This window comes from Ricinus communis, chromosome 5, assembly GCF_019578655.1.
Source record: "Ricinus communis isolate WT05 ecotype wild-type chromosome 5, ASM1957865v1, whole genome shotgun sequence".
NCBI classification, from domain to species: domain Eukaryota; kingdom Viridiplantae; phylum Streptophyta; class Magnoliopsida; order Malpighiales; family Euphorbiaceae; genus Ricinus; species Ricinus communis.
This window is the reverse complement of record NC_063260.1, coordinates 13,532,199-13,554,813: the sequence shown is the minus strand read 5'-3', so window position 1 is coordinate 13,554,813 and position 22,615 is coordinate 13,532,199. Positions and strand designations below refer to the sequence as shown.

At 33.6% G+C, this 22,615-nt stretch overlaps 1 protein-coding gene across 3 annotated transcripts; it reads right to left on the bottom strand.

Moving 5' to 3' along the window:
- Positions 1 to 538: 538 nt before the first annotated feature.
- LOC8281794 (nuclear pore complex protein GP210) lies at positions 539 to 19,613 on the bottom strand. Of its 3 annotated transcripts, XM_015720707.3 has the most exons (36): positions 19,161 to 19,606; positions 18,578 to 18,843; positions 17,764 to 17,930; positions 17,454 to 17,670; positions 16,283 to 16,629; positions 15,282 to 15,461; positions 15,041 to 15,179; positions 14,800 to 14,948; positions 13,331 to 13,442; positions 12,642 to 13,234; positions 12,334 to 12,457; positions 11,957 to 12,234; positions 11,551 to 11,646; positions 11,336 to 11,398; positions 10,455 to 10,646; positions 10,272 to 10,331; positions 10,129 to 10,197; positions 9,637 to 9,780; positions 9,426 to 9,545; positions 9,031 to 9,150; positions 8,410 to 8,565; positions 8,264 to 8,326; positions 8,093 to 8,193; positions 7,561 to 7,969; positions 5,841 to 5,943; positions 5,633 to 5,745; positions 5,310 to 5,381; positions 4,527 to 4,602; positions 4,260 to 4,361; positions 4,013 to 4,154; positions 2,747 to 2,827; positions 2,448 to 2,664; positions 2,004 to 2,070; positions 1,591 to 1,682; positions 1,205 to 1,265; positions 539 to 1,113 (listed from the first exon to the last, which is right to left on the bottom strand). In XM_015720707.3, exons 1-36 carry the CDS (start codon positions 19,331 to 19,333, stop codon positions 761 to 763), a joined length of 5,817 nt encoding a protein of 1,938 aa, XP_015576193.2. In that variant the 5' UTR covers positions 19,334 to 19,606; the 3' UTR covers positions 539 to 760. The 3 variants fall into 3 exon arrangements, 2 of the variants coding, with proteins under 2 accessions (XP_015576193.2, XP_048229809.1); XR_007215781.1 differs by lacking the exons at positions 539 to 1,113; positions 1,205 to 1,265; positions 1,591 to 1,682; positions 2,004 to 2,070 and adding an exon at positions 3,221 to 3,266 and having other exon boundaries at positions 2,613 to 2,664; positions 19,161 to 19,613; XM_048373852.1 differs by lacking the exons at positions 539 to 1,113; positions 1,205 to 1,265; positions 1,591 to 1,682; ... (1 more) ...; positions 2,448 to 2,664; positions 2,747 to 2,827 and having other exon boundaries at positions 4,260 to 4,357; positions 19,161 to 19,613.
- Between the last annotated feature and the right edge of the window lie 3,002 nt (positions 19,614 to 22,615).

The window sequence follows — 22,615 nt, the reverse complement described above, 5'->3', positions numbered from 1 at the left end:
AAATATGCGAACACCGCCGCCTTTGACAAGAAAATGCTTTTGATCTATTTGACAATTCGCATTGCTTTAGAAACAACCAATGTCTTGTTTTAGACAATTTGGAAACGGCATTCCAGTGCTCATGCAACAGCTGCAGCATTACCATTTCTATTGATCCTTTTGTCTGTGTTTTGTTCCTTTAAACACTACACATTCTTCAAATATCTTCTTATCCAAATTATGTTCCTAGATATACTGTAAAATAAATAAATCTCCACAAAGCACCCTTTCTTTAAGGAGCATAATCCTGACATATAGATTTATGGTCATATTTAGTTTATAAAATGAAATCAATATGAAAAATAATAGCAATTTCTATAAAATAAAATTATTATTTAAAAATAATAATATTATTCCGCCTTTAATTCATGAGCTTTAATTAATTATTTCTAAATAGAATATAATTAAATATCTCATGTATTAATATGTATGTGCTGTTGGTAGCGGTGCCAAATAGATCTAAAACAAAAATGCAGAATAGCCATTCGTTAATCCACTCTAAAATTAAAGAAATTCCATAAAATAATGGTGTTTTTGGTTCAAATTTAAATCAAATCTCGAACGGCTATTCTATGAACCAAACATAGCCATGTTTCCGTGGAAGGTTGCCCATTATATACATAATGTTACAACAAAATTTTGATCAACAAAATGTATGATCTAAAAACGACCCAGTAGTTAATGGTGAATACAACACATTTACGGGAAGAAATCAGAGTCTCTAATATGTATTCTGCGGATTAAACCTCCTCCTTGCTTCTCGCTTGTAAAATGGAGTTTCATCTATTGTTCTCCTCACATAATCTACAAAAGGCTGAGGAGTTCGAGGCGACTGATCACTCAAAACAGGACTGCTGCGCTCAGGTGTATGGGGCGCTGTAATGTTTTGAGTAGCAAGGGATGTATGAGACCGAGTCCTGTTGGGCATCCTGAATAAATTTTGGAAAACAAATATTATTCCAAGTACTGCACCGAAACATGCAACTATAGTTGGCAAAAAGGCGCCTTTAAAGATTGTTTTTGGCACAGCTCTTGCATCAGGTTCATAGTTAACATCTATCTCAACTCTCTGACCTGCCACAAGAAAAAGAGAGGACAATATCATCTTAGTGGTTCGAACAAACAATTACGAAAAGTGTCGTAATTCAGGGAAAAGCAACCTCACCATTGGCCGGAAGCGTGATGATAATTTTATCCTTGAATCTCTTGGGTCTTAGCACTTTGACCTGGCAATATCAACAAGAGCTTTACTTAATCGCAGAGATTAAAGTCAGTTTAGAAGTTTAGACGATTGTATTGTTTTTCTTTTTTTTTCTTGTTCTTTGTCTTTTTTCTAATAATTTTAGGATAAGTTCATTCAGAACAATATTCAAGATGAGTGCTGCACATGTTAGGCAGGGTCCCAAGGATTTTGAGAAGATTAAAATTCTATAAATGAACCATTGCAGCGGCTTAATTTGCTTCCTTATTAAGAAGAATTGGCATCGTTCATGTCTTATCTGCCAAACACTTCCAACTTTCAGAAATTAATTGAAATGAATCACAACTCACCTCATACTGTGTGCGGCTACCGATACCGAGATCTTCTCTATGGACGGGGATAATGTTTATCACATCCCGGCTATGCCATTGGATGTCAACATCTACAACAAGAAGATGATAAATGGCCAACATAGCAACAGATTCTAGTGCAGCGAATATATTTTAGGTATCTTTTTATCATCATAAAAATCAAAAAAACCTGAATTCTTAGAAAAGAAATTTATCAAAATGCTTAGATCAATGAGCCAAAGTACAAAATGGATAGGATGGTGATTGGACAATGAGGACGGCTAGTATCCACTAAAACAAGTTACCGGAAGATCAGTGAAGACAATTGGGTAACTGTGGCAACATAGACTAAGAAAGAAGACAAGAAAACCTTAGCACAGGGATGGTGAGATATTAGTCATTTGCCATTTTACCTGAATTACCCAATATGGTTAGAACACTCTTGTTTGATTCTGGTGTCAGATTCAACTGCATTATGCGCTGCAAGATGAAAACATGACAAAGTATTAGTATATTTTATAATCTACATGAATAAACTGGTTGATGCGGACAAGGGAATAAGATTTTAGGAACTATTTATTCCAAATGGCTCCTTTTTATTGGTTCATCATATTTAAAAAAAATCTGGAAACATCAAATTTAAATAAACCCTAGGAATAAAGGTTCTTTCTAGAACGTAATAGAAGTAGAGGGATGGAACAGAATATGCAGCTGCTAGAAATCTAGTAAGGTTGCGGATGAAACTAAAGTAATACGAAATATATGCACATCTTCACCAAGCAAACAGCATAGCAGGTTGCAGGTTTGTGCATGTTGTATGCAATTGATCTGACCCTAGTCCTACATAACCAAAATACCTTGTCCATCTCCAATATAGAAAATCCTCCAATAAAAAGTGCAGATGCAGATCCAGAGATATGGCTAGCTTCTCGGAGTGAAGCATTGATAGAAACAGATATATATGGCCTCATGTCCTTCAATCTCGGTATAGAACGTACCAAATGCTCTGGTGAGTATGGGAAGAAGAGGCAGTAGGAATTACCCGTCTCAAGGTTCATCCATGGCTTTGCGTATCTACAGCCCAAATAAGAAAACAATATCAAAGAAATGTATCACCCATTTATTAGACACACCAGATAATGAGTCAGAAACATACCCAACAAAAGGAGGATCAACCTTACAGTCGTATGATATTTCCTTACTGTTTCCAACAGCGTTAAACTTATTGCAAGTGTCACTGGTTCAATCAAACAGAAAAACAAATGCATCAAATATTTTCCTCTGTCACTGTTTATTATTGTTAATCTGCAGAACTGTCTGACAGGTAATTCTTATTAGAGAAATGTCATTAAATACATTATATCTGTGGCAATGCTGTAGCCTTGGGTAGACCCAATAGTTTGTAGGAATAAAGCACAGACTATACTTAAGCACCATATATAGGAGGTATAACAGCCAAAAACATTATATTTTCCCGCATTTTAGAATTCTCACCACAAAATAGAAAATCTATTAACCCAAAACTTAGTAATCGATATTATGTAGATGATTTCTCTCAAGTCCGGCTCTAGGAATATATGACTCTAATAGCACGTACACTTTCTAGAGTGGATTGAGATCCCATACTCACTTTGGCAGTTCTTACATGCTTCAGCTGGTGCAACCACCCAGTAGACCTTGACCACCCACAAATAACATAGCACCCATTATTCATAAAACCTTCAACCCCCAAAAAAGAAGACAAAAAAAAAATCGATATCTGCATAACCGCTATAAATGATTTGCTAGAAATAACCATATTTTGCTGTTAAAATCTTCTTTTAATTAGGAAGTAGCTTTATTACTGAATTCAAAAGCTTTACTCCAGAATCTAAATTTTGTTTTATTATTTGATGTACAATGGGCTATGTCCAAAGCATACATCCAATCTTATAAGGGCAAAAGAGCTGCCTTAGAAATTTTTGTTGACTTAACTAAAACGTATAGCATGTTTTAGGAAAAAGGAAAAAAGAAAAAAAATGTGATAAAGCTGAGTGTATTATTATATAGAATGTAAAAAAGTTTCCTAAAGAGCATCTCTAAACTGTTTAACCTTCACCAGGTTGACAACTTCAATCTTTCATTTTCAAGAAAACCTACTCAGAGTAAGTTGCATCTTTTCCTAACTACCAGCGGTAGTTTTAGTGCTTCTTTAAATGACATGATGATAACATAGAAATGGTTCTGATGGCCGAATTTTATTAAAGGAAGCAAGTAGATTATCTATATACGTTTTGCAATGTAATATGAAGCAAGATATTACTGTCTTTCTGATCAAAGATTTGTGACAGCAACTTGGTACCATATCCCTGAAGTTCCAGACCCGTCACCTAAAATGTGCGAATTTTTTATCACAATCACTATAAGATGGAATTGCACAAACCTGAACTTCACAGAGAAGCTATATCCTTTTGTTGGGTAAGGAACATTTGTTAGCGTCTCTTTTGGAGCATCAACAGAAACAATATTTCCTGATACCACTGTAACTGTTGTTTGCAATTTCATACTTGGAGATTCAAAAATCACTGTTCAAAGATAACAAACAACAATTTGAAGAAATTAGAAGACTAACATTAATTCTATGTAATCTATAGACATGACATAAAGATAGTATTTTTCCAACTCAGCACCTTGGGTCGAACCTATCCCAGCTGCTTTAGCTTTTCCAGATGGCATATCAATAGATATGACACTTTCATTAGCACTAAGCCAGTGGCCAGAAACTTGGCTGCCTAGCACATACAAGAAAACATGTAATCAACTAATTGTCATATCCCAGGAAAGATACAAAGGTTAAAAATACTCTGTTCAATGCTCGCAAATCATAAATGCGATTAGTGATGATATTTCAAAAGAAACGAAAAAGGACCTTGAAGTAATCTATCATTGTACCCCACCTTCAATACTGAAATGAAGTGAACTGCCTTGATGGAGGACAGGGTTTTGAGGAAATATATTGGCACCAACAGAGATCTGAAGAAATGATGACATTATCAGGTGCCTAAACCAGACTGAAGTAGTCAAACTTGAAGTAAAGGGAACCAGCAAAAGGAACTCAAAGTGACAACAACTTGCATAAAAGGGTTACTATTAATATAATGATCAGATTATTGATAATCAAGTAAAGCATGCTCTAGGAAAAATTAACCAGCTGAGCTGTGCCACTCACAGGCTCTCAAATTTCAATTTGCACCTCTGTGACTGTGGATCAGTGCAGGTACACAACCATTTGTCCGAACTATATCTAGGAGTGGCCAGCCAACATACATAGTGATAATTTGCCTAATGATGATCATGATCTGACCCGGATCAGCATCATTTAATGGTTAGCACAAACGGTTGTGACTTTCAGATATTTATTAATTTAATTAATATGAAATAAAAATAGGCAACCTCAACTACTTTTTGATTAATTAGTTAAGTATTTGGAAAACCAAAAAAATGAGAAGTGAAGATTGCAGTGCTCTAAAAGAGCTTTAAAACCATAGAATAAAGCCAAGCAAGCTTCAGCACTTCAGTCTGGAAAGATACACCCTTTACTAAATCTATTCCCCCTTTCCAACAAAACAATAATGAAACTCAGATTTCCATGATAAAATGAAAGAAAGAAAAGTTAAAGAGCAATCAATTACTCGCAGTGTGCAGACTGTTTCAGTATTCATAAAAAGGCAGATAGTTACCAGAATAAAGTCAGACTTCTGTTGATTATCCTTGAATGATACTCGTAAAAGAGCTCTACCATATCGCAATGCCTTCAACCAGAAATGGACACAGAATTGCAGTCATAAAAACAGCAGATAAAAATTTGACGGATATGTAACAAACAATTTCTTTTAAAAAAAATCTTTGCATTTTCATGCATAAATTTGATGCTCCATATTATTGTAGTTTGTACGCTTAACTTTAGCTGACAATGGAACATGGCAGGAGAATCAAGCCACCTACTCCCTGGAAACTTCTCACTAGAAGCATTTGATAATCATAAAGGTTAAGTTAAACAAACCTTCAGATGAATTTTCTCACTGTCAGTTTTTGTGTCATCAATGGAGACAATATCATGATAGTTAGTTTCGGCATGATAGGAAACAGCATTATGTGCTTCGTAGAAAGGGTTTCCTGGTCCAATGGAAAAAAAAAAACACAAGAAGAATTATGAGAACACAGATTTAAAGATGTAATAGTAAACTATATATAGCTATTAATACCAATACCTAAAGCATCAAAATAGCTTATGGAGAGATCCAGTTCCGTGTTGACAGCAACATGAATCACATGGAATGGAAACTCCTTATTTGTTATTCTTATTTGAGCCACCTGACCAGGATATATAGCATAGAAATATTTTGTACGACTGTTAGCAAAGTAATCAAAATAAGTAAGCAAAGGCATTGTGATTAACCAAAAATGTTATACAAGTTGATCTTAAGAACTTATCATGTTTGAGATAAATTTTAGGAAAAAGTTAAACCCCAGACCTTGTGGTCTAATGGTCTGCTTTTACTTAGTAATCAATACTATCTTGTCAGACACATTAAATTATGCACATTAAATACCCATATATTGCAAAGTAACTCGCTACAAAAACCAAACAAATCTATCAACTCTCCTTGTATATGCCTAAATGAAATTGTATGTTTGTCGTATCATAAAATTTTAATTTAAAAGAAAGATAGAGATTCTCTACATGACATCACATGGCAATCCAACAGGCACTACTTACATATGATTTTAAGAGCATCAATTAAAAGTAGTAGAGAAGTAACATTATTAAACCTAAGGTATGAAAAAGTATTCATGTGTTAAAGTTGAACCACATGTCTGTTTTTAAGCTTTTTCTTAAATTTTGACAATAATGTAATATGTTTATTATCTGTCAAATATACTGGGAAGAGAAATACAAGGGCCACAAGGGAGAGGAAAATCTCACTCCAAGTCTGCCCAGTTTTTGTACAATGAGTTTTCTTTTATAATGTTTGTAGTGGAAAATCGTTTATGCTCATCTGGATCATGGCTATGCCTTTTCTTCTTTCTTGCATCCAATTGATGCCAACTAATGATATTTAATTATCAAAAGGGGAAAAGAAAGGGTGCAGGAAGCGAGTTCAGGAGGATGCTACACTGACAATGTGTTATAGACAATCTACTTTGTAAGTACTAAGCTTATGATTGGTGGAATTGAACCACAAATGTCACATAATGAATAATGTAATGGGATGTAGGGATCATCCTACTGCTATGTTTGATCAAAATAGAAAATTTATGTTACGAGAATATTTTCCCCCACATTTTAGTTTATTCAGTAGAGGTAGTGACAATGCTGGAATGGTGGCAGTGCTAGTGAGGTGAGGACAGCAGAGGGGTGATGATGGAAGTACAAACGAGTACATAAAGTTTTGTATGTACTGAGCATCATATAGTTAAAATAATTAGGGAGATATCATGTATCGGGGTATATGACATTGTATTTTGTTTGTACAACCAAATAAACTGACAAGACATATGATGTAATATCGACAGCTATAAATAGAACCTATTAAGCATAAGCTAGGAAATATTTTTTTGAAATACTTCAATTCTACAGCTACTTTTCATAGTACAAATATATTGGGATGAATCTAACATCTGAATGCACGCTACCAATTTGTTAAACACCAGACACTCCAAAAGCTTCTGCAGGAATGTTCTTAAACAAGTTCCAGACCATGTTATGCAACTTTTTATGCTTTTAGAGAACAGTGTAACTTGTGATAATTAATCTTGAAACCTAATACTTAAGGGCATGCAACGTAGATAGCAATGGATAATAATATACTAAAGATCATATTAGAAAAAGATTTGATCTAAATGACATAAATATAAGTCTCATGAAGGCAAATAAATATAACAATTAACAACATAAATTTAATACTTTAACGAAAATAACATAAATACCTCAGCTACCCTAACACAAGAAGCAATCTCAACCCTTCCAGTGGTTCGATCTTTGCCCTGTATGCATGCAAGATTGTTGCTCTCCATTGTTTTTATTCTATCCCCATCTATGGAAATTGCATCTTTGTGCCAACCTTCATTCTTCTCACAACTTCTTAACAATGAGTATGTGATAATTCCTTTATGACTCTGACCATCCCATTGGCCATGTGATTCCAAAGATGATGGCAAAATACTTGATGTAATGTAATGAGGAGGAAGAATCCATGTTATTGGAAGTCCGAGAGCAAGAGGGAGATAAGGAACAACCAATAATGATATGGATGCATCATAAAGCCTCGTCTCTGAGTAAGAAGTGGAAACAAAATCACATGAGAATGAAACTGCAACACTTGTCCGGCCTGCAGATCTGGAATGGAACGATAATTGATCGTGAGACAAACTTATATGCAAATTACAAAACCATAGCCCAACAATATTTGCTTCATCAGACCAGTCTCCAGGTTTAAAACAAATAATGGTTCCAGCATACCTTCCATACAAGACTTTCATAAAACCAAGCTCTTTCTCATCATTCAATTGCAACCAGTTCTTTTCACCATGTAAGCCTCCTGCTTTGTAGAAATCCAACACCTGAATTCATTTAGCAGAAATATATTAGAAAAGAATCTGAAACAATATTAGTGAGACATTTCATTCTTACCTTTTCATCATCTACAGTCCACTTATACTTTTTGCAGAGCTCATAAATGGAAAATAGATCACCCTGACAACAAAGTAAGCCATTTAAAACTCCAAGAAGCAATAAGAAAATTTATCAAGAAACTGCTTTGGGTTGTCTATTCTTGCCTCAAGAAATGAAGGATATATTGGCACATTACGACCAACATCAAGTTGTTCACTTTGTACATTCAACATTGCTGAAGAAGGAACTCCCACTTTAACATCGCCATATGCTTGACAAATCACAACATCTCCATTCCCATAAACAGTGGAAAGGATCGTCTGATCATAAAGACAATGCATCAGATAAGGCAGGCATACTACACTCGAAATAAGCATCAAATGACCTATCAAAGACAAGTAAATTAATTTAAAGAGCCAGCAATTCCTCAATTCAGTCATAGAGCGATGGCATGGGACAGGACTTTAAGGGTTGTACATATTGAATATTGATTAGAACATTTGAGTTAAAAATGCATTTTAGAGTCATACGTAATTATGTGTGCAATTGTATGTATATAAGAAAGAGTATCCATCAAGGAGAAACTTGATCAATCAGTTGATTACAAGCTACAGGATTGAAATTGTAAAAAAATGAAGAACAGGAAAGATTCTAAACAAGCTACAGTTCAACTATATAGATAAATCTCATAAGATATTCAATATAAGCGTGTCTTAATCAAAGCATGTGAAACTGCAATGTCAAAATTCAAAGAATTTAAGTCTCAGCTGGACATAATATCTTACTGTGTTTCCAGGTGAAATTCCAGATAGTTGCCCAGAAGATCTGTCAACAGTTGCTATTCCATCGTCCAAAGAAGCATACTCAACATACACACCAATGGTTGGGCCTCCTTTCACAGTAAGCTAAGAGCGGAAGTTTGATCAATGAGAAGCATGAAAAAGAACAATCAATAGAAATCCGAAAATAATAAATGCACACCAAATATATAGACTTCAGAACTGTACAGTAATTACATCTACATGTGATGGAAAATTATAAGAAAAAATGGAGTTAGTAGAGAAAGTAGGATCATATCTAGACATGAATATAGCAACCAGAAGAATTCTACTTTAATTTTCTTCACTCAACTTAAAGTTACAACTAAAATGAGAGAAGCTCACAAGAGTCTGGATCATACCACATAAGATGAACCTGGTACCAAGAATATATCCTGCGGATGAACTCTCAATGGTGCATAGACCTCTATCTTTATTGGTTGGCTCAGTATTTCATGTCCAGATTGCTGTTTGGCACTGACCTGAGTTTAAGATTAAACCATTAATTGGCATAAGCCATAGTCCCTTAATAAAGAAAAATGGCACTGTAAGCCAGCAGATAAAAGAACTTACATAAAGAGTTGTGATCCCAAGGTCCTTAGCAATAATTTTGAACTTTGGTCCAAGAACATACCCACCACCAAGATTTGAGACATTATTGCCCGTGAGTTCAACTATATCATCCTCAATCCATACATGAATCTCCATGTATTTGTACTGCAACAAAACTAGCAAACATTGAAATTCATGGGATCTTAAGACAAGCAAGAAAAGAATTACTCAGATGCAAACTGCTGCATGCAAAAAAATAATGATAAAATAAAACACCAACAAACCAACCAAACCACAAGCAAACTGAGACCAGTTAATATGAAACAGGAAAGACCAACTCGGTCAACAAATTTTACAAGCTTCTCCAGTCTCCATACATGCCCTTATAGATATCAATAAAATCAAATACAAGTCCCTACTGGACCTAGGTTAAAAAGAATGCGCCAAAGAAATAGACTGGACCATACAGCAGACAAAAAGCATATAAATGGCCACATTACATTCACTTCAAACCTGACTAGGGTCAAAAGTTCTTCCATCACTAATCCCAGCCACTAAATCCATGGATGCTATCTGTCCTTCCTGAAATTATAAAAATAAGAGAAATAAATAACTGTTCAAAGCAAAATTAAAATATTTAAATATTCTGAACACACCATAAGGCTTATTTCTTGTCCTGTAACAATCTTAATCCAGTCTACTTCTGCTACTTGGACCTGGAAAAAGATATAACCCCATGAGGAACTGCAATAATGATGCAAAACAGCAAATACAAGGATGAATGCCAAAGGAATATCTGAAATAGCTGAAACAGAAAAGAAAAGAGGCTGAAAATTCACCACAGCAGAAGCAGCAACAATAGGAGCAAGCCCAATATCATAAACTGTCACAACTGCAGTTCCCAACCCTTTAGGAGAGAGCGTCAGCTGTGAGCACTGCAATCCTGGAGGGGATTGAATCACTTCTACCACATTAGGATCATTCACAGCCGCTTCCAAGAAACAGCTTCCCCCTGTGATTGACAGATTTGCCTGACAGAAGCAGTTCTAGAGTAAGAGTTAAGAAACAAGAATTTGGAGATGAGTTATCTGGCATGCAATTCTATAATGAGGACTAATTTTATGTAATTTGCACCTCAGAACTATTTCAATGGCATTGAAAGGAAAGGTCTAAATTTTCATAGCAGAGCTATGTAAAAAAAAGAAGTATAAAATCAGTTGATTGTTAGTAAGAAAAAGTTATTCTTATTTTTTAGAGGGAATCTTCTTGAAGTTACACAAGAACAACCCCCTACGACACGCTCAACATGATCCACGTTCATTATTCCCTATTTATTTTTCCTAATATTATATTAATTTCAAAATGAAACGTACAAAAATATGGCTACAATCTGAATATTGAAAACACAAACGAATAATTCAAAGCATATCTACCTGATAGGTAAACAGATTGTACCAATCACATGTCATAATCCTATTCAGTAAAGACATGATTCTGTAAAGATGATCATGACTAAGGTAAACCAAGACCCACTTGCCTTGTGTCTTTGAGCCTTTGTAACAAGTAATATCCAATATTGGGACATCTATATGAGTCTTAGAATGGATAATTAGCAAGAAAAGCAGGAAAATACACAAAAGCATATGACACATGTGGATGACATCAACTGTGCCAAGACGACAGTACAGGCAAGCATTAACAATTACGACTCAAAATATACCTTTGTATTGGGATTGAAAAATAATAAAATGAACTCCGGATCAACTCTCAATGTAGAAACAATCTGCATTTATGAAAACTCAAAAAGTAAGAATGAAACTTATGGAACATCAAATGAGAATAACCAGATGTTCATTAACCCTATAAGAGTAAGTAATAGGGGCAAGAAAAGATATTTAAGAACTCATGAAAAACAGCATAATAATAAGTGTGTACCTGTAAATGTATAGCATCTGTAAGAACCATCTCCAAAGTAGGCAATTTGGCAGAAAAATGACTAGCAAAGCCGATAACAGAAGCACGAACTAGGCACTGAGAAACAAGGATTCAACACTCAGCTAAAATTTTATACAATATCAGTTTTATATTTTCATCACATGTATCAGTATTACATATATAAGTTTCCAAAATTAGTAATGTAAGTTAATGCTTATTTCATGTGCAAGTTGTTCGCTGTGCAAGTTGAATAAGAAGCAAATTTGAATTACAACACGCTGTTCATCTCCTTCATGTGTATGCATGTTACAATTAAAACTCTCAAGGATAAGTGAAAAGAACACAATACTACTAAAAAAGGTGATGCCACGATATGAAGATGAAAGCATTTAAGCTCTGAAAATACCTCTCCTGATTCATTTTGCAAGATTAAAAACCTCTCCCAACTTGATCTAGACCACTTGGCTTCATTTGCATAATCCCAGTATGCGAGCCCTTCACAGCTGCTCAGCTCCCATTTCAAAGAAAGAGACGATGAGTTTGCAAAAGCTTCTCCAGAACTATCAATGCCAACTGCAGCTATCCGAATAATTTGCCCATTTGCCACTGTGATGGGGGTGACATGGATTTTCCCTGTGCTACGGTCAGCAAGAGCTGCAGTCCTTATAGCGTCATAACTGTTGACTGAGGATTGCCACAGCAGCCAATAGTATGTAAAGTGGATCTTAGTAAAACTGGAAACAGGTTTTCATGACATATTTTTGGGATCCAAATAATTCTTACCAGGCTCATCAACTATGAGAGCAATTGAAGAAGGAATGCTACAAGTAAGAGACAATATAACTTCTGCTATTGCCGGCAGAGGGTGGTCATCCCCAACCATATTTCCACGTTTGAAAACCAAATGCTGAGACATTTCAAATCAGAGTAAGGAAATAAATCATGATCTTTATATCAGAGTGATGTGAAGGCGCGCTTAGCTAACGAATAAAAAGCTTGGTCCAGAAGAAGTTGAGAATGCACTAAGCAACATTATCGATAATCATAATGATTTTTATTACTGTTAATGTAAGATAGAGCTCAGAACTCACAAATGCTCCTAGAGTTTGGCACGAAACTCTGTACATACTCTGATCTTTTCCAGACACAGGATGTACATGAAGCCCATCTTTAACATAAGTGTGCTTTTCGTCCAATACTTCCACAGTTTCAATGAAGTCAACACCTTTGTCCCAGCGCTCAGGTCCTCCAAGAAGAATAATGTCTAAACTTGTTCCAGGGACAAGATATAGTAGCACTTCCAAATTCCCTAGGTGATTACTTGCTCCCACATGAGCAACATCAAACCAGTACCCGCCAAATTGGTTTCCATCACCTACTTGATGCACAGTAAGTGGTGGATATGCTGCAATATGTGTTGATGCTTTCAAAACGGTAGATCCATGAAAAGAATGATCATATATGTAAGATTCTTTTGACAGTGTTGCATGCAGCATGGTGTGACCAGAAGCAGAAGCATATATATAAGTCCATGAGCACGGTGCACCATAACTATGGAGCTCAGCATTTCCTAGCTTTTCCAAAACAGATGGATCCTCTGTCGCATTGACAACAACAAAGGACTCACTTCCAGCATTCCATCTTATGAACGAGTGAAAAGCATCACAACTATAGAAGGAAGCACCTGAAATTGAAAAAGAAAAAGTTAATTTATTGAAAGAATATGAAAATTAAGGTACAAACAAAGCAAATTCCAGTTGATTGCAGGAAATGCCATCACCGTTGGATGCTTTCATTGTTACAGCAGCATAGACATGTGACCCTACAACAGTCTCCACAGGGAAGTTTTGTAGCATAATTATAGATGAAGGAACAGAAACTTCAACAACAACCTAGAGGCAAATAAAAGAAAAAAAGAAAAAACAATATCTGGTTAGTTCACATCAAGAAGAAAGTGGACTCACCCAATTAATAAAACCTCATGCAAAAACAGCAGAGAGTTATATGACAAAATGTGGATTACTAAGTTTGTTGCTTGTGCAGCTCTGAAGTGGCCTCAGTAACTTCATTCACAAAAGCCAACGCCGAGCACGAGGCCTATTCCCCACCCGAAAGATTTATAAAAAAAAATGAAACAAAAAGAAAATAAGCTCAAAGACCCTTAGCAAACATACCAGTTGGAAGGACCACAGTATAGTCTCTGTAATTGCACAACCCATATTGACATGAAATTGCCATTGGAGAGAGCAAAAGACAGAGTTCAATAGTACTTGAGATTTAGGACAGACGGTTACATATAAAGTTTTCTAATTACATGCAATATGACGCCACTAAAATAAGATGAAATGGTTAAATATAACTCATAATCAACATAAAAGTCCCAAGAAAATATGAACCAAATAATGGAAAGTTCTCAAGATTATAGCTTCAGTTAAAATGATAAAACTGAGAAAGTATGAATAAACTAAGTTCGCAGTCAAGATAACAAAAAAGGAAACTTTGCGTGATGGATGTACATGTCAAAATCAGAGTTTGAGGGGCTAAATGGTAATGATACTATGATAGCACAAGAAATAAGATGAAATATGCACTTCAAATCCCAAACTTCATTGTTCCCGTAGAAAGACCCTTGACGTAAAGCAAAGAGATAAACAGTAAGGAGAAGAGGGAAACAAGCAAAGGAGAGAAAACAAGGAAGACAGCTACAAAAAGCATAACAAACTTAAATAGAGGAAAGGTCAAGACAAGAAACTCTATCACTCTTGATATTCTCACTGTCAACAGAAAAATTCCAGTCACAAAATCAAGCTGCAGTAAGATTTATTGTTATTGTAAACCTATTTGATCTCCATAATTCTCTTTCTCTCACTTGGTCTAAAGCTCAAAGCATTCATTAAGATGGAGTGATGCAATTCCCCTCCCGGATCAGCAACTCAGTACTCGGAATAAATTTTGAAAGTTCAATGTCTCTAAACAAACAATTCCTATTAGAAAAAGCTTATATGCAGATTACATACATTAAGCAGCAATCCATTCCAGATAATCAATTATCTCAGTTAGATTTCAATTTTCTTGTTTCTAGAAGAACGAAAACAGTACATACTTAACCTGAGTTTCACTTAGGCGCACCAGGGTAATCCTTTCGGGTCCTGGATTTGAACCTCAGGTACTTTTCCAATGAACCAAGAGAAAGGAAAGGTGATATAGAAACAGTTATTACATTTATTACTATAGTACCAATGCCAATACCTCATCATAATTGAATGGATCAAAAATGGACACTACTCTGACTGTTGCTTGACCAGGCTTCTTTGCCTGAACAATCCCCGATGCAGATACTGATACAATTGCAGCATCAGAAGAAAACCATCTGTAATCACTGGATGCTTTTGCACAACCTAGACAGCAAAATGGCTATGAATGTCTTTCAACAATTTCAAGAGCAGGTTTACATTTGTATGATTATGACTTACTAAAAAAAAAAACTAACCTCCTGTAGCACTTAGCTCCACCTCCTGGTAAACAACAGGGGCCCAGGGAAGAAGAATATTTTGAGAAGTACTACTTGTTCTATCCAAACTAAACTTCACTTGGTCACAAACAATTATTTCTTGCACAACCTCAATAACCTATGAAGAAGAAGAGCCAGATAAACTAGATGTCTGCACGGCATAGGACAGAGGAACTCAGCATAGGAAAAATATCTTTATGTTAAAAGGTTGAAGCCTCACCTCCTTTGTTTCCTGGTGCCCGGTAAAATAAGTTAAAGAAGCCTTCAATTCTCCCAGTCCCCGTGAGGCTGCTCTCAGGACTCTAGAATTCTGCCAGACATATTTGGCCTCAATATCCTTTGACAGCATGAAAATTGTCCAGCAATCAGACTGCTCATTATGCAACTTAAGATCATCACTCTGCAAAGCAAGGAACAAAGTTCTGAGCAGAAGAAAATCAAGAAGAAAAAGAACGAATGAAAGAAAATTGAAATCTTTGGCACACAGACTTCATGCTTAAGTAAATCTTAAGAAAATATATAGCAAAAGAGAATAGAGCATCCATAGTAGAAGATAAGTAAAATATCTTGCTACAAATTAAATAATCAATGAATATAGAAAATAAGAACAAACATCATAAAAATATGAGAACTTTTCCAAAATCTAATGCATGGTTGTATTAAAAAAGTATTGAGGCAAATGTCATTAAGACCATGTTTTTAGCATATGAGAACAACTTTAACGCTGCTATTGGATGCATAAAATTTAATGAAAAAATAGCTGCTAAAACAGAGAAAGTATTTAGATAATCAATGGCAAGGAAAGCCTACGATTCTCTTTTCTTTTTTATTGCACATCCCATTGCATAAGCAAAATGACAATCCATTCCATTACTAATTACAAGTACTGTCTCTTTATTTTATTAAATTGAAAAGAGAGAAGATAGCTCAAGAGATAAATGAAGAACTAACAAATACATGGCAAAAGTACTTATCTAGAATAGTATTCTGCCCTGCCCAACCAGACCACCCCAAGACATGCACGTAACCATATTTTTACCTCAGAAGGTGGCAGAGAAGAAGGAAGAAAGGGAAGAGGAGAACAATAGGTAACCCCTTATGTACAGTGCAGCCATTCAGCCAAAAAAGGAAAGGCCAAATAAAAAATGCCCATTACAAAAGAAATTAAATGCTACTGACATATATAGAGACTAATGTGCAATAGAAGAAAGCATGAGTTACCTCTGTAATATATATTTCATGTGCATCAGGTCCCCATGAGAAAACCTTTATTTGAATAAGATACTGACGACCAGAAACAACATACCAAGTTTCCATAAATGGAATGGCTTTCACCTCTTCCACAGAATCACCAGAAAGGGACATCGGTATTATATACAAATGTAAACTATCCGGTAAAACCACATTGAGTGAAGACGTTTGTACGTGGTCAGCAACTCTAGTATCTTCAACAATGACTATTGTTACCCCTAGGTTCAGTGCACGAGCAAAACCTATCATAGAGTTCACCTCAGCCACAGACGAGTTGGAAACAGACCAACTATGATATGGAGATGGTAAAGTTACAACTGCCAATGCCAAAAGAAAGGGTGGTTAGAAAATTGAGAACAATGCTGATGGTATATTATCGCAATTTGCTTCATGCAGCTTTATAACTGGCAGTAGAAAGAAAACTAAGAAGTTCGTGGAAGGCGGAGAAGCATATGAAAGAACATAATCCCATTCCTAAGATCATGCCAAAAGAACTAGATATACATTGTTAAGACAAGAACAACCAAAAAAGAATCTTAATGGAAACTGTCACATTCATTTTAACTATATTCTGCTTACTCATTTCAATTTTCTAATAACTAATCCAAAAGAATACTAAGCATTCCTCCTCAAAGAAAATCTGAGGTGGTGAATGACTTGAACTATAACTTAAATCAGTAAAGGAAATCCAAATACAAAAGAATACAAAACATTGACTAGTTCACCGCCGAAGTCGCATGGAAAATAAAAGAATAGGTTTAAAGTTTCTATAAATGAAATGATTTTAACAAGAATAAAAATTTTAAAAGAGAACTTATAAAGGTATAAGAATTTGGTTTGGACTCAAAATTCACACATTCATTTCAATTGTTAACTTAAAACTGTAAAAGAAATCAACACGCAGTATCCCCGTTAGTTTACACTTAAGCACTCAACAACTCTCATGTATGCTCCACCTATTAAGCTTTGATTTCTATGATGAATAAAAAACTGAAAGTAACAGTATCGACAGAGAACTTGAAGTTCCATCTTATAGAGCAATTTATAGTTATGGAAGTCAATTCATCTAACCCAGTGGGGAACAAATTAGCGATAATATCCACCAAATTAAAGTCCCAGAAGAAGATTGAAGAGATAAAACCTTGTGGGATATTTCCACGAATAACTTTAAGACTATATTGAAGAGCAGCACCAATGAGGATGTAAACAGGTGAGGGAGGCTCGAGTGACATTGCTTCTGCTACTGTTAGAACAATCTTATCAGCCATGTGCTTTAACCGTGGCTCAAGCAAATGCACAGACACATTTTCATGCCCAATCCCTACCCCTTTCACCACATACAAATCCGAGAATACACCCTGCACAAGGAATAATTGAAAATTTTGAGTGACCATATCAGAATATGATAACATACTTACATTGCTTGTTATATCCACTTCTTTCAGACATACACTATCTTCAAGTTTTATTTGGATGTTCAATTCACCACATAATCCACCACAGTCACTCAGGGGAGATTCCTTCAAAGGAACATGAGCAAGGTGATGTGGCAATTCACCAGTTTCAGGTAGTAGATGCCACATGAATTGCAGGCCCACTAATGATGAGAAGACATTATCTGCAACAAAGGTTCACAAGTAATTACAAAGTAACCCAAAGATGAAAATCAATATACAACTAGAGAAATGTGAGAGTAAAACTATCAACCCAAGAAGTGGCTATGGAAAATTGAACAACAAATTGTCATATGATACAAATTGAAAAATCCTTTCTAGCTAATAGTATGCAATTCAGACACAAATTAGACAAACGTCAGAACCAATAAGCCTAAGCTTTTCTGGGAATTGAATAAATTTCTACATGTCATCAACTCATATACTTGATCTAAAAAACTGATGTCACTTCAAAGAATTTGAAATTTATATAAAGAAATGCAATGAGGGGATTCAGTCCAATCTTTTTTGAATGCCGGGAGACCTTAAAAGTAGCTCTTTAGTGACCTCTTTTGGTAATAATGAGTAACAAGGACAACAAATTATAAGGCATGGAAAGACCAAACCAGAATCAGAGAGATTAAAATTACTACGCCTGTGAATTAGGAAGATACTACATATGACCTCATAAGCAATTAAATATAAACATCATGCAAATGCATTTAAGAAAATCAAACAAGTGGACCATATCACAAGTTTAACACAGAACAACAGATCTTTATCGATGAAAATACAATTCAACAGTCTATATTAGCATATTAGTGTGGGAAACCTGCACTATCGAAGGCACGAACTTGCAGAGTAGCTAATCCATCCAAATCTAATTTAATTGAATTGTGAAATATCTGAATTCTGGAAATGTTGTCAATGAAAACTTTGCAACGAATAACAATTCCTGAGTTTACATCAGCAGCATAAACTGCAGTTTCCTTTCTACCACTAAAAGGAGCTATTGATCTAAGTCGTGCACTCGTCGAACAGTGGCTGCTTAAATTATATTCAGGTAGAACAGATAAAATATCATGATGATCCCATGACCTGCAAGAAAGATCACAGTAAGCAAATAATAAATTGATTAGCATTCATGATTCATAGTATCCCTTCAATTTATTTACAGCAATAAAAACTTGACGAAAGTTGACTTTGACATAGTAAAAAGTACAAATCAATTTCAAGATTTTAATCATTATACAATATGCACCCACAAAAAATAGTATATATAAAAATAAATCTTACATTCATAAACTGTAAAATAAATTAATAATAATCTGTTCTCAAGGAAAAAGAAAAACAAGAACGCATAATTAAACCGCTTTTACATAACGCACTAATTATGCAGGTTATATAGAAACTACCATTTGAAGCAACCATCACTTCCTTGAAGCCGGTACTCGACAGGATGAGTCATTTTAGGAGGCAAAAGAATGTTTACATCGGTAATGTGAGGACCAGAAGCCAAATTTGACGCCGTTTTCTCCGCCACTAAAAGTACAAAAACTACCAAAAATGCCCTACGCAAACACAGCATCTTTATTCCTTCAAGTTCGTTAATCAATCAGCAGATTAAAGGCCAAAACAAGTAAATGCTAGAGTAGTTTAGCTGAGAATATCAGCATCGTAAGTTAATTTTTATTGAAGTTAAAAGCAAGAAATGGAGGGAAGAACAACTGACTTGAGCTATTATAAGTTACTATGAAGATCAGAATGGAAAACCCTAGAATCAGGGTTTTAGCGGGTTTTTTTTGTTTTCCTTAGGAGCAATCGTGGACGGCCGGAGCAGTGAAATAAAAAAGCATTTGAATACGTGGCATGAGATTATTAGTTGGGGTCGCAGGACCATGTTAAAAGTAGTAGTGCTGGTTTTGTTTACAATTACAAAAGGAGAGTACTCAGGTGAATGACTTTCAAAAAAGGGCTGATATTGACAGTCCATTTTTTGGATTTTAGCACTCTAACAGTCACTTTTTTCATAATTATTTGACCATAAAAACCTAGATTCAAATGTGAGTTCTTTTAATTTGGAATACACATTTTTGACCCTGTATTTTTATACTTTTAACTTTGACCCCTGTACTTTTAAACTTTTAACATTGACCCCTTTACATTTATTTACACACATTGAGCCCCTGAATTGCTATTTTTAACATAGAGTTATTTTTTAAAGGAGTTACTAGGACTATATATGTCACTCATTTATAACAAAAAAATGATTATATTTGAGTCGTGGAAAATGGGTATGGAATAAAATATCAATTTCTAAATAATAGAATAAGTGGAAATAAAATAACTATTTTTACACAATATTTATCTTTTATTTTATAGTTTAAGTTTGATAAGCATAGCAAGAATATATATAAATAGAATTAACAATAAAAAATTATTGAAAAACTAGACTAAATAAATATATGAAATTATTAATATGGGTAGCTACAATGTTATAAACAATAACAAAATCATAGGAAGTCTCTTTAAATTTGTTTATGTTCTTCCGAAATACAATTATTCTCAATAGCAAACAAACTTCTAACCTCTTCAGCTTTTTCCCTTTGCAAACAGATGTTTCTCGTGAAGATAATTAATTCAATTTAGGAAATTATATAAAAATAATTGTTATATTCATATTACTAATCCACGTATTCTTCTAGTTGTTGAGTTCTTTTTCTTTTAAGGCTTTTTTATTTGCATGTTTCATGCACCAATTTACTACCATGACTAGTGGTTTGCTATCAACAATTGGTCAGGGTCTAAAAGGTGAGTTTTTTCTCTCAACTTGAATTCAGTGACTAATTTATTCAGATTTTAGCTTTCAAGCCCATTTGTCTACCTATTTAATAAAAGTATGCAATTTACTCAAAATTTTCACATATTTAAAATTACGTTTAATAAAGTATAATAGAATATAATTTAATCAACTAAGTAAAAAAATCAAAGAACTAATGGATTGTAATGTATACATCATTACATTACCATTTTTGCTTTTAATAAAAAGATAAATGTAATGTAATCTGACTATAATTTTTCTTGTAATATTTAATTTATTTATAATAATTAGTATAAAATAAAATATTTAAAAATAATATCAAAATTATTATTTTTTAAAATATTACTGGTTCTCAAAATCCAATCAACAGTTCACCAAAATTTATTCATCGATCACCGAAATTTGATTGTTGGATTATAGTGGTTGGAATTGTTTAAACTATATTGATAAAAAATAAATATAAATATAAATATATTTTAAGTAATCATGATTACATAAATTTTACATATATTGAGCATTACATTAAATTAAGGTTAATTAATTACATAGTGTAATTGTCATTCTATTTCATGCTCTATTACATGCTTTATTATATCATACCATACATATAAGAGCTTTACTTTCACCACCATATGAAATAAATGAAAAATTCAATTAAAGAACCTAAGTAATAAGTAAAATTCAATTGAGTCTTTAAATTTCATATTAAGTATTAAACTCCATCAAATTGAAATTATTAAATAATTTCTTCTAGCTAAAAATATTTTTATCAAATAATAGTTTTAATACTATTTAATCTTAATATTTATTATAAAATAATTAATCAATATTTATTTTCTTGCTCTTTATATCTTGACCATAATTTAACCGTTGTATCTAAAATATTAATAATTAATCTATCAGTTTTGATTGTGTTAAATACGATCTGATGTGTGGTTTTCTTAAAGTTAATCAACTCGATCAAAAAACTAAATTAGCAAAAATGTTTAGCTCGGTTCTTAAATTTAATATTGAGTATCAAATTATTTAAATTTAGATAACTTAACTTTAAATGTCTAACAAAAAATTTGTTAATAATTTTTTTTATCTCATTAAATTAAGAAAAGTATTTTAGAGAATATTTATTCAAATATATTTTCTATACTGATATGAGATTATATTAAAATACATACTATTTTCTGTGAATTTTTTTACTGAGTTTGATATTTAATATGAACTTTAAGAATAAAATTAAAAATTATTAATTGATTAGGCCTCTTAGTTATTTGCTTTATATGATATGTGACATTCAATTTTTTAATTTGTGAGAATTTTGATTTAATTGGCCACTTTTATTAAGTCGATGGAAATAAGCCCAAAACTTCAAGTTGAGGAGACAAATTACCCTTTAAACTCATTATCAGAGCAGCCATCTTCAACAATGTTCTTGATTATCAGACATCTGCCATCGACTTCTTCTGTCACCTCAAAGATTTCAGAGTTTGATAAATTAGACTTCCAAACTCCAATATTAATGATGATTGTATCGTTGTAAGCTAAAAAGTTACTATGGTATATTTTCTAGAGAATGTGTACTTAACACTTAAATTTTGTAAATTCAGTCATTTAAATAGCCTCATTTTCAATTTAATTAATCAATACTCTTTTACCTTCTTAACTTGTTAAATATTTTTGATTTTTAATTTAATTTTATCAAATATATATTTATATAACATATATTTTTAGTTGTATTCTATGACATTCTTAGTTTTGTTTAAATTATTTAGTCAATAATTTTATTATTATTTTTAAATTATAGTTTAGATGCCAACTCAACAAAATATAGTATCCGAAGGCAACAACTGAATTAAATGTAATAGCTCACAATAAAATAAATGAAAAAAATTATTACTATTTACTCTGTGTGTTTTCGTATTATACTAATTACTTCCACTGTTTAAAATATATTTTTTTTATTATTTTATTTTATAAATTTAAACTAAAAATCTCTTCTGTCAGAATTCCATTACAAAATTATTAATTAGATTTGATTTTATACTATTTTTTCTT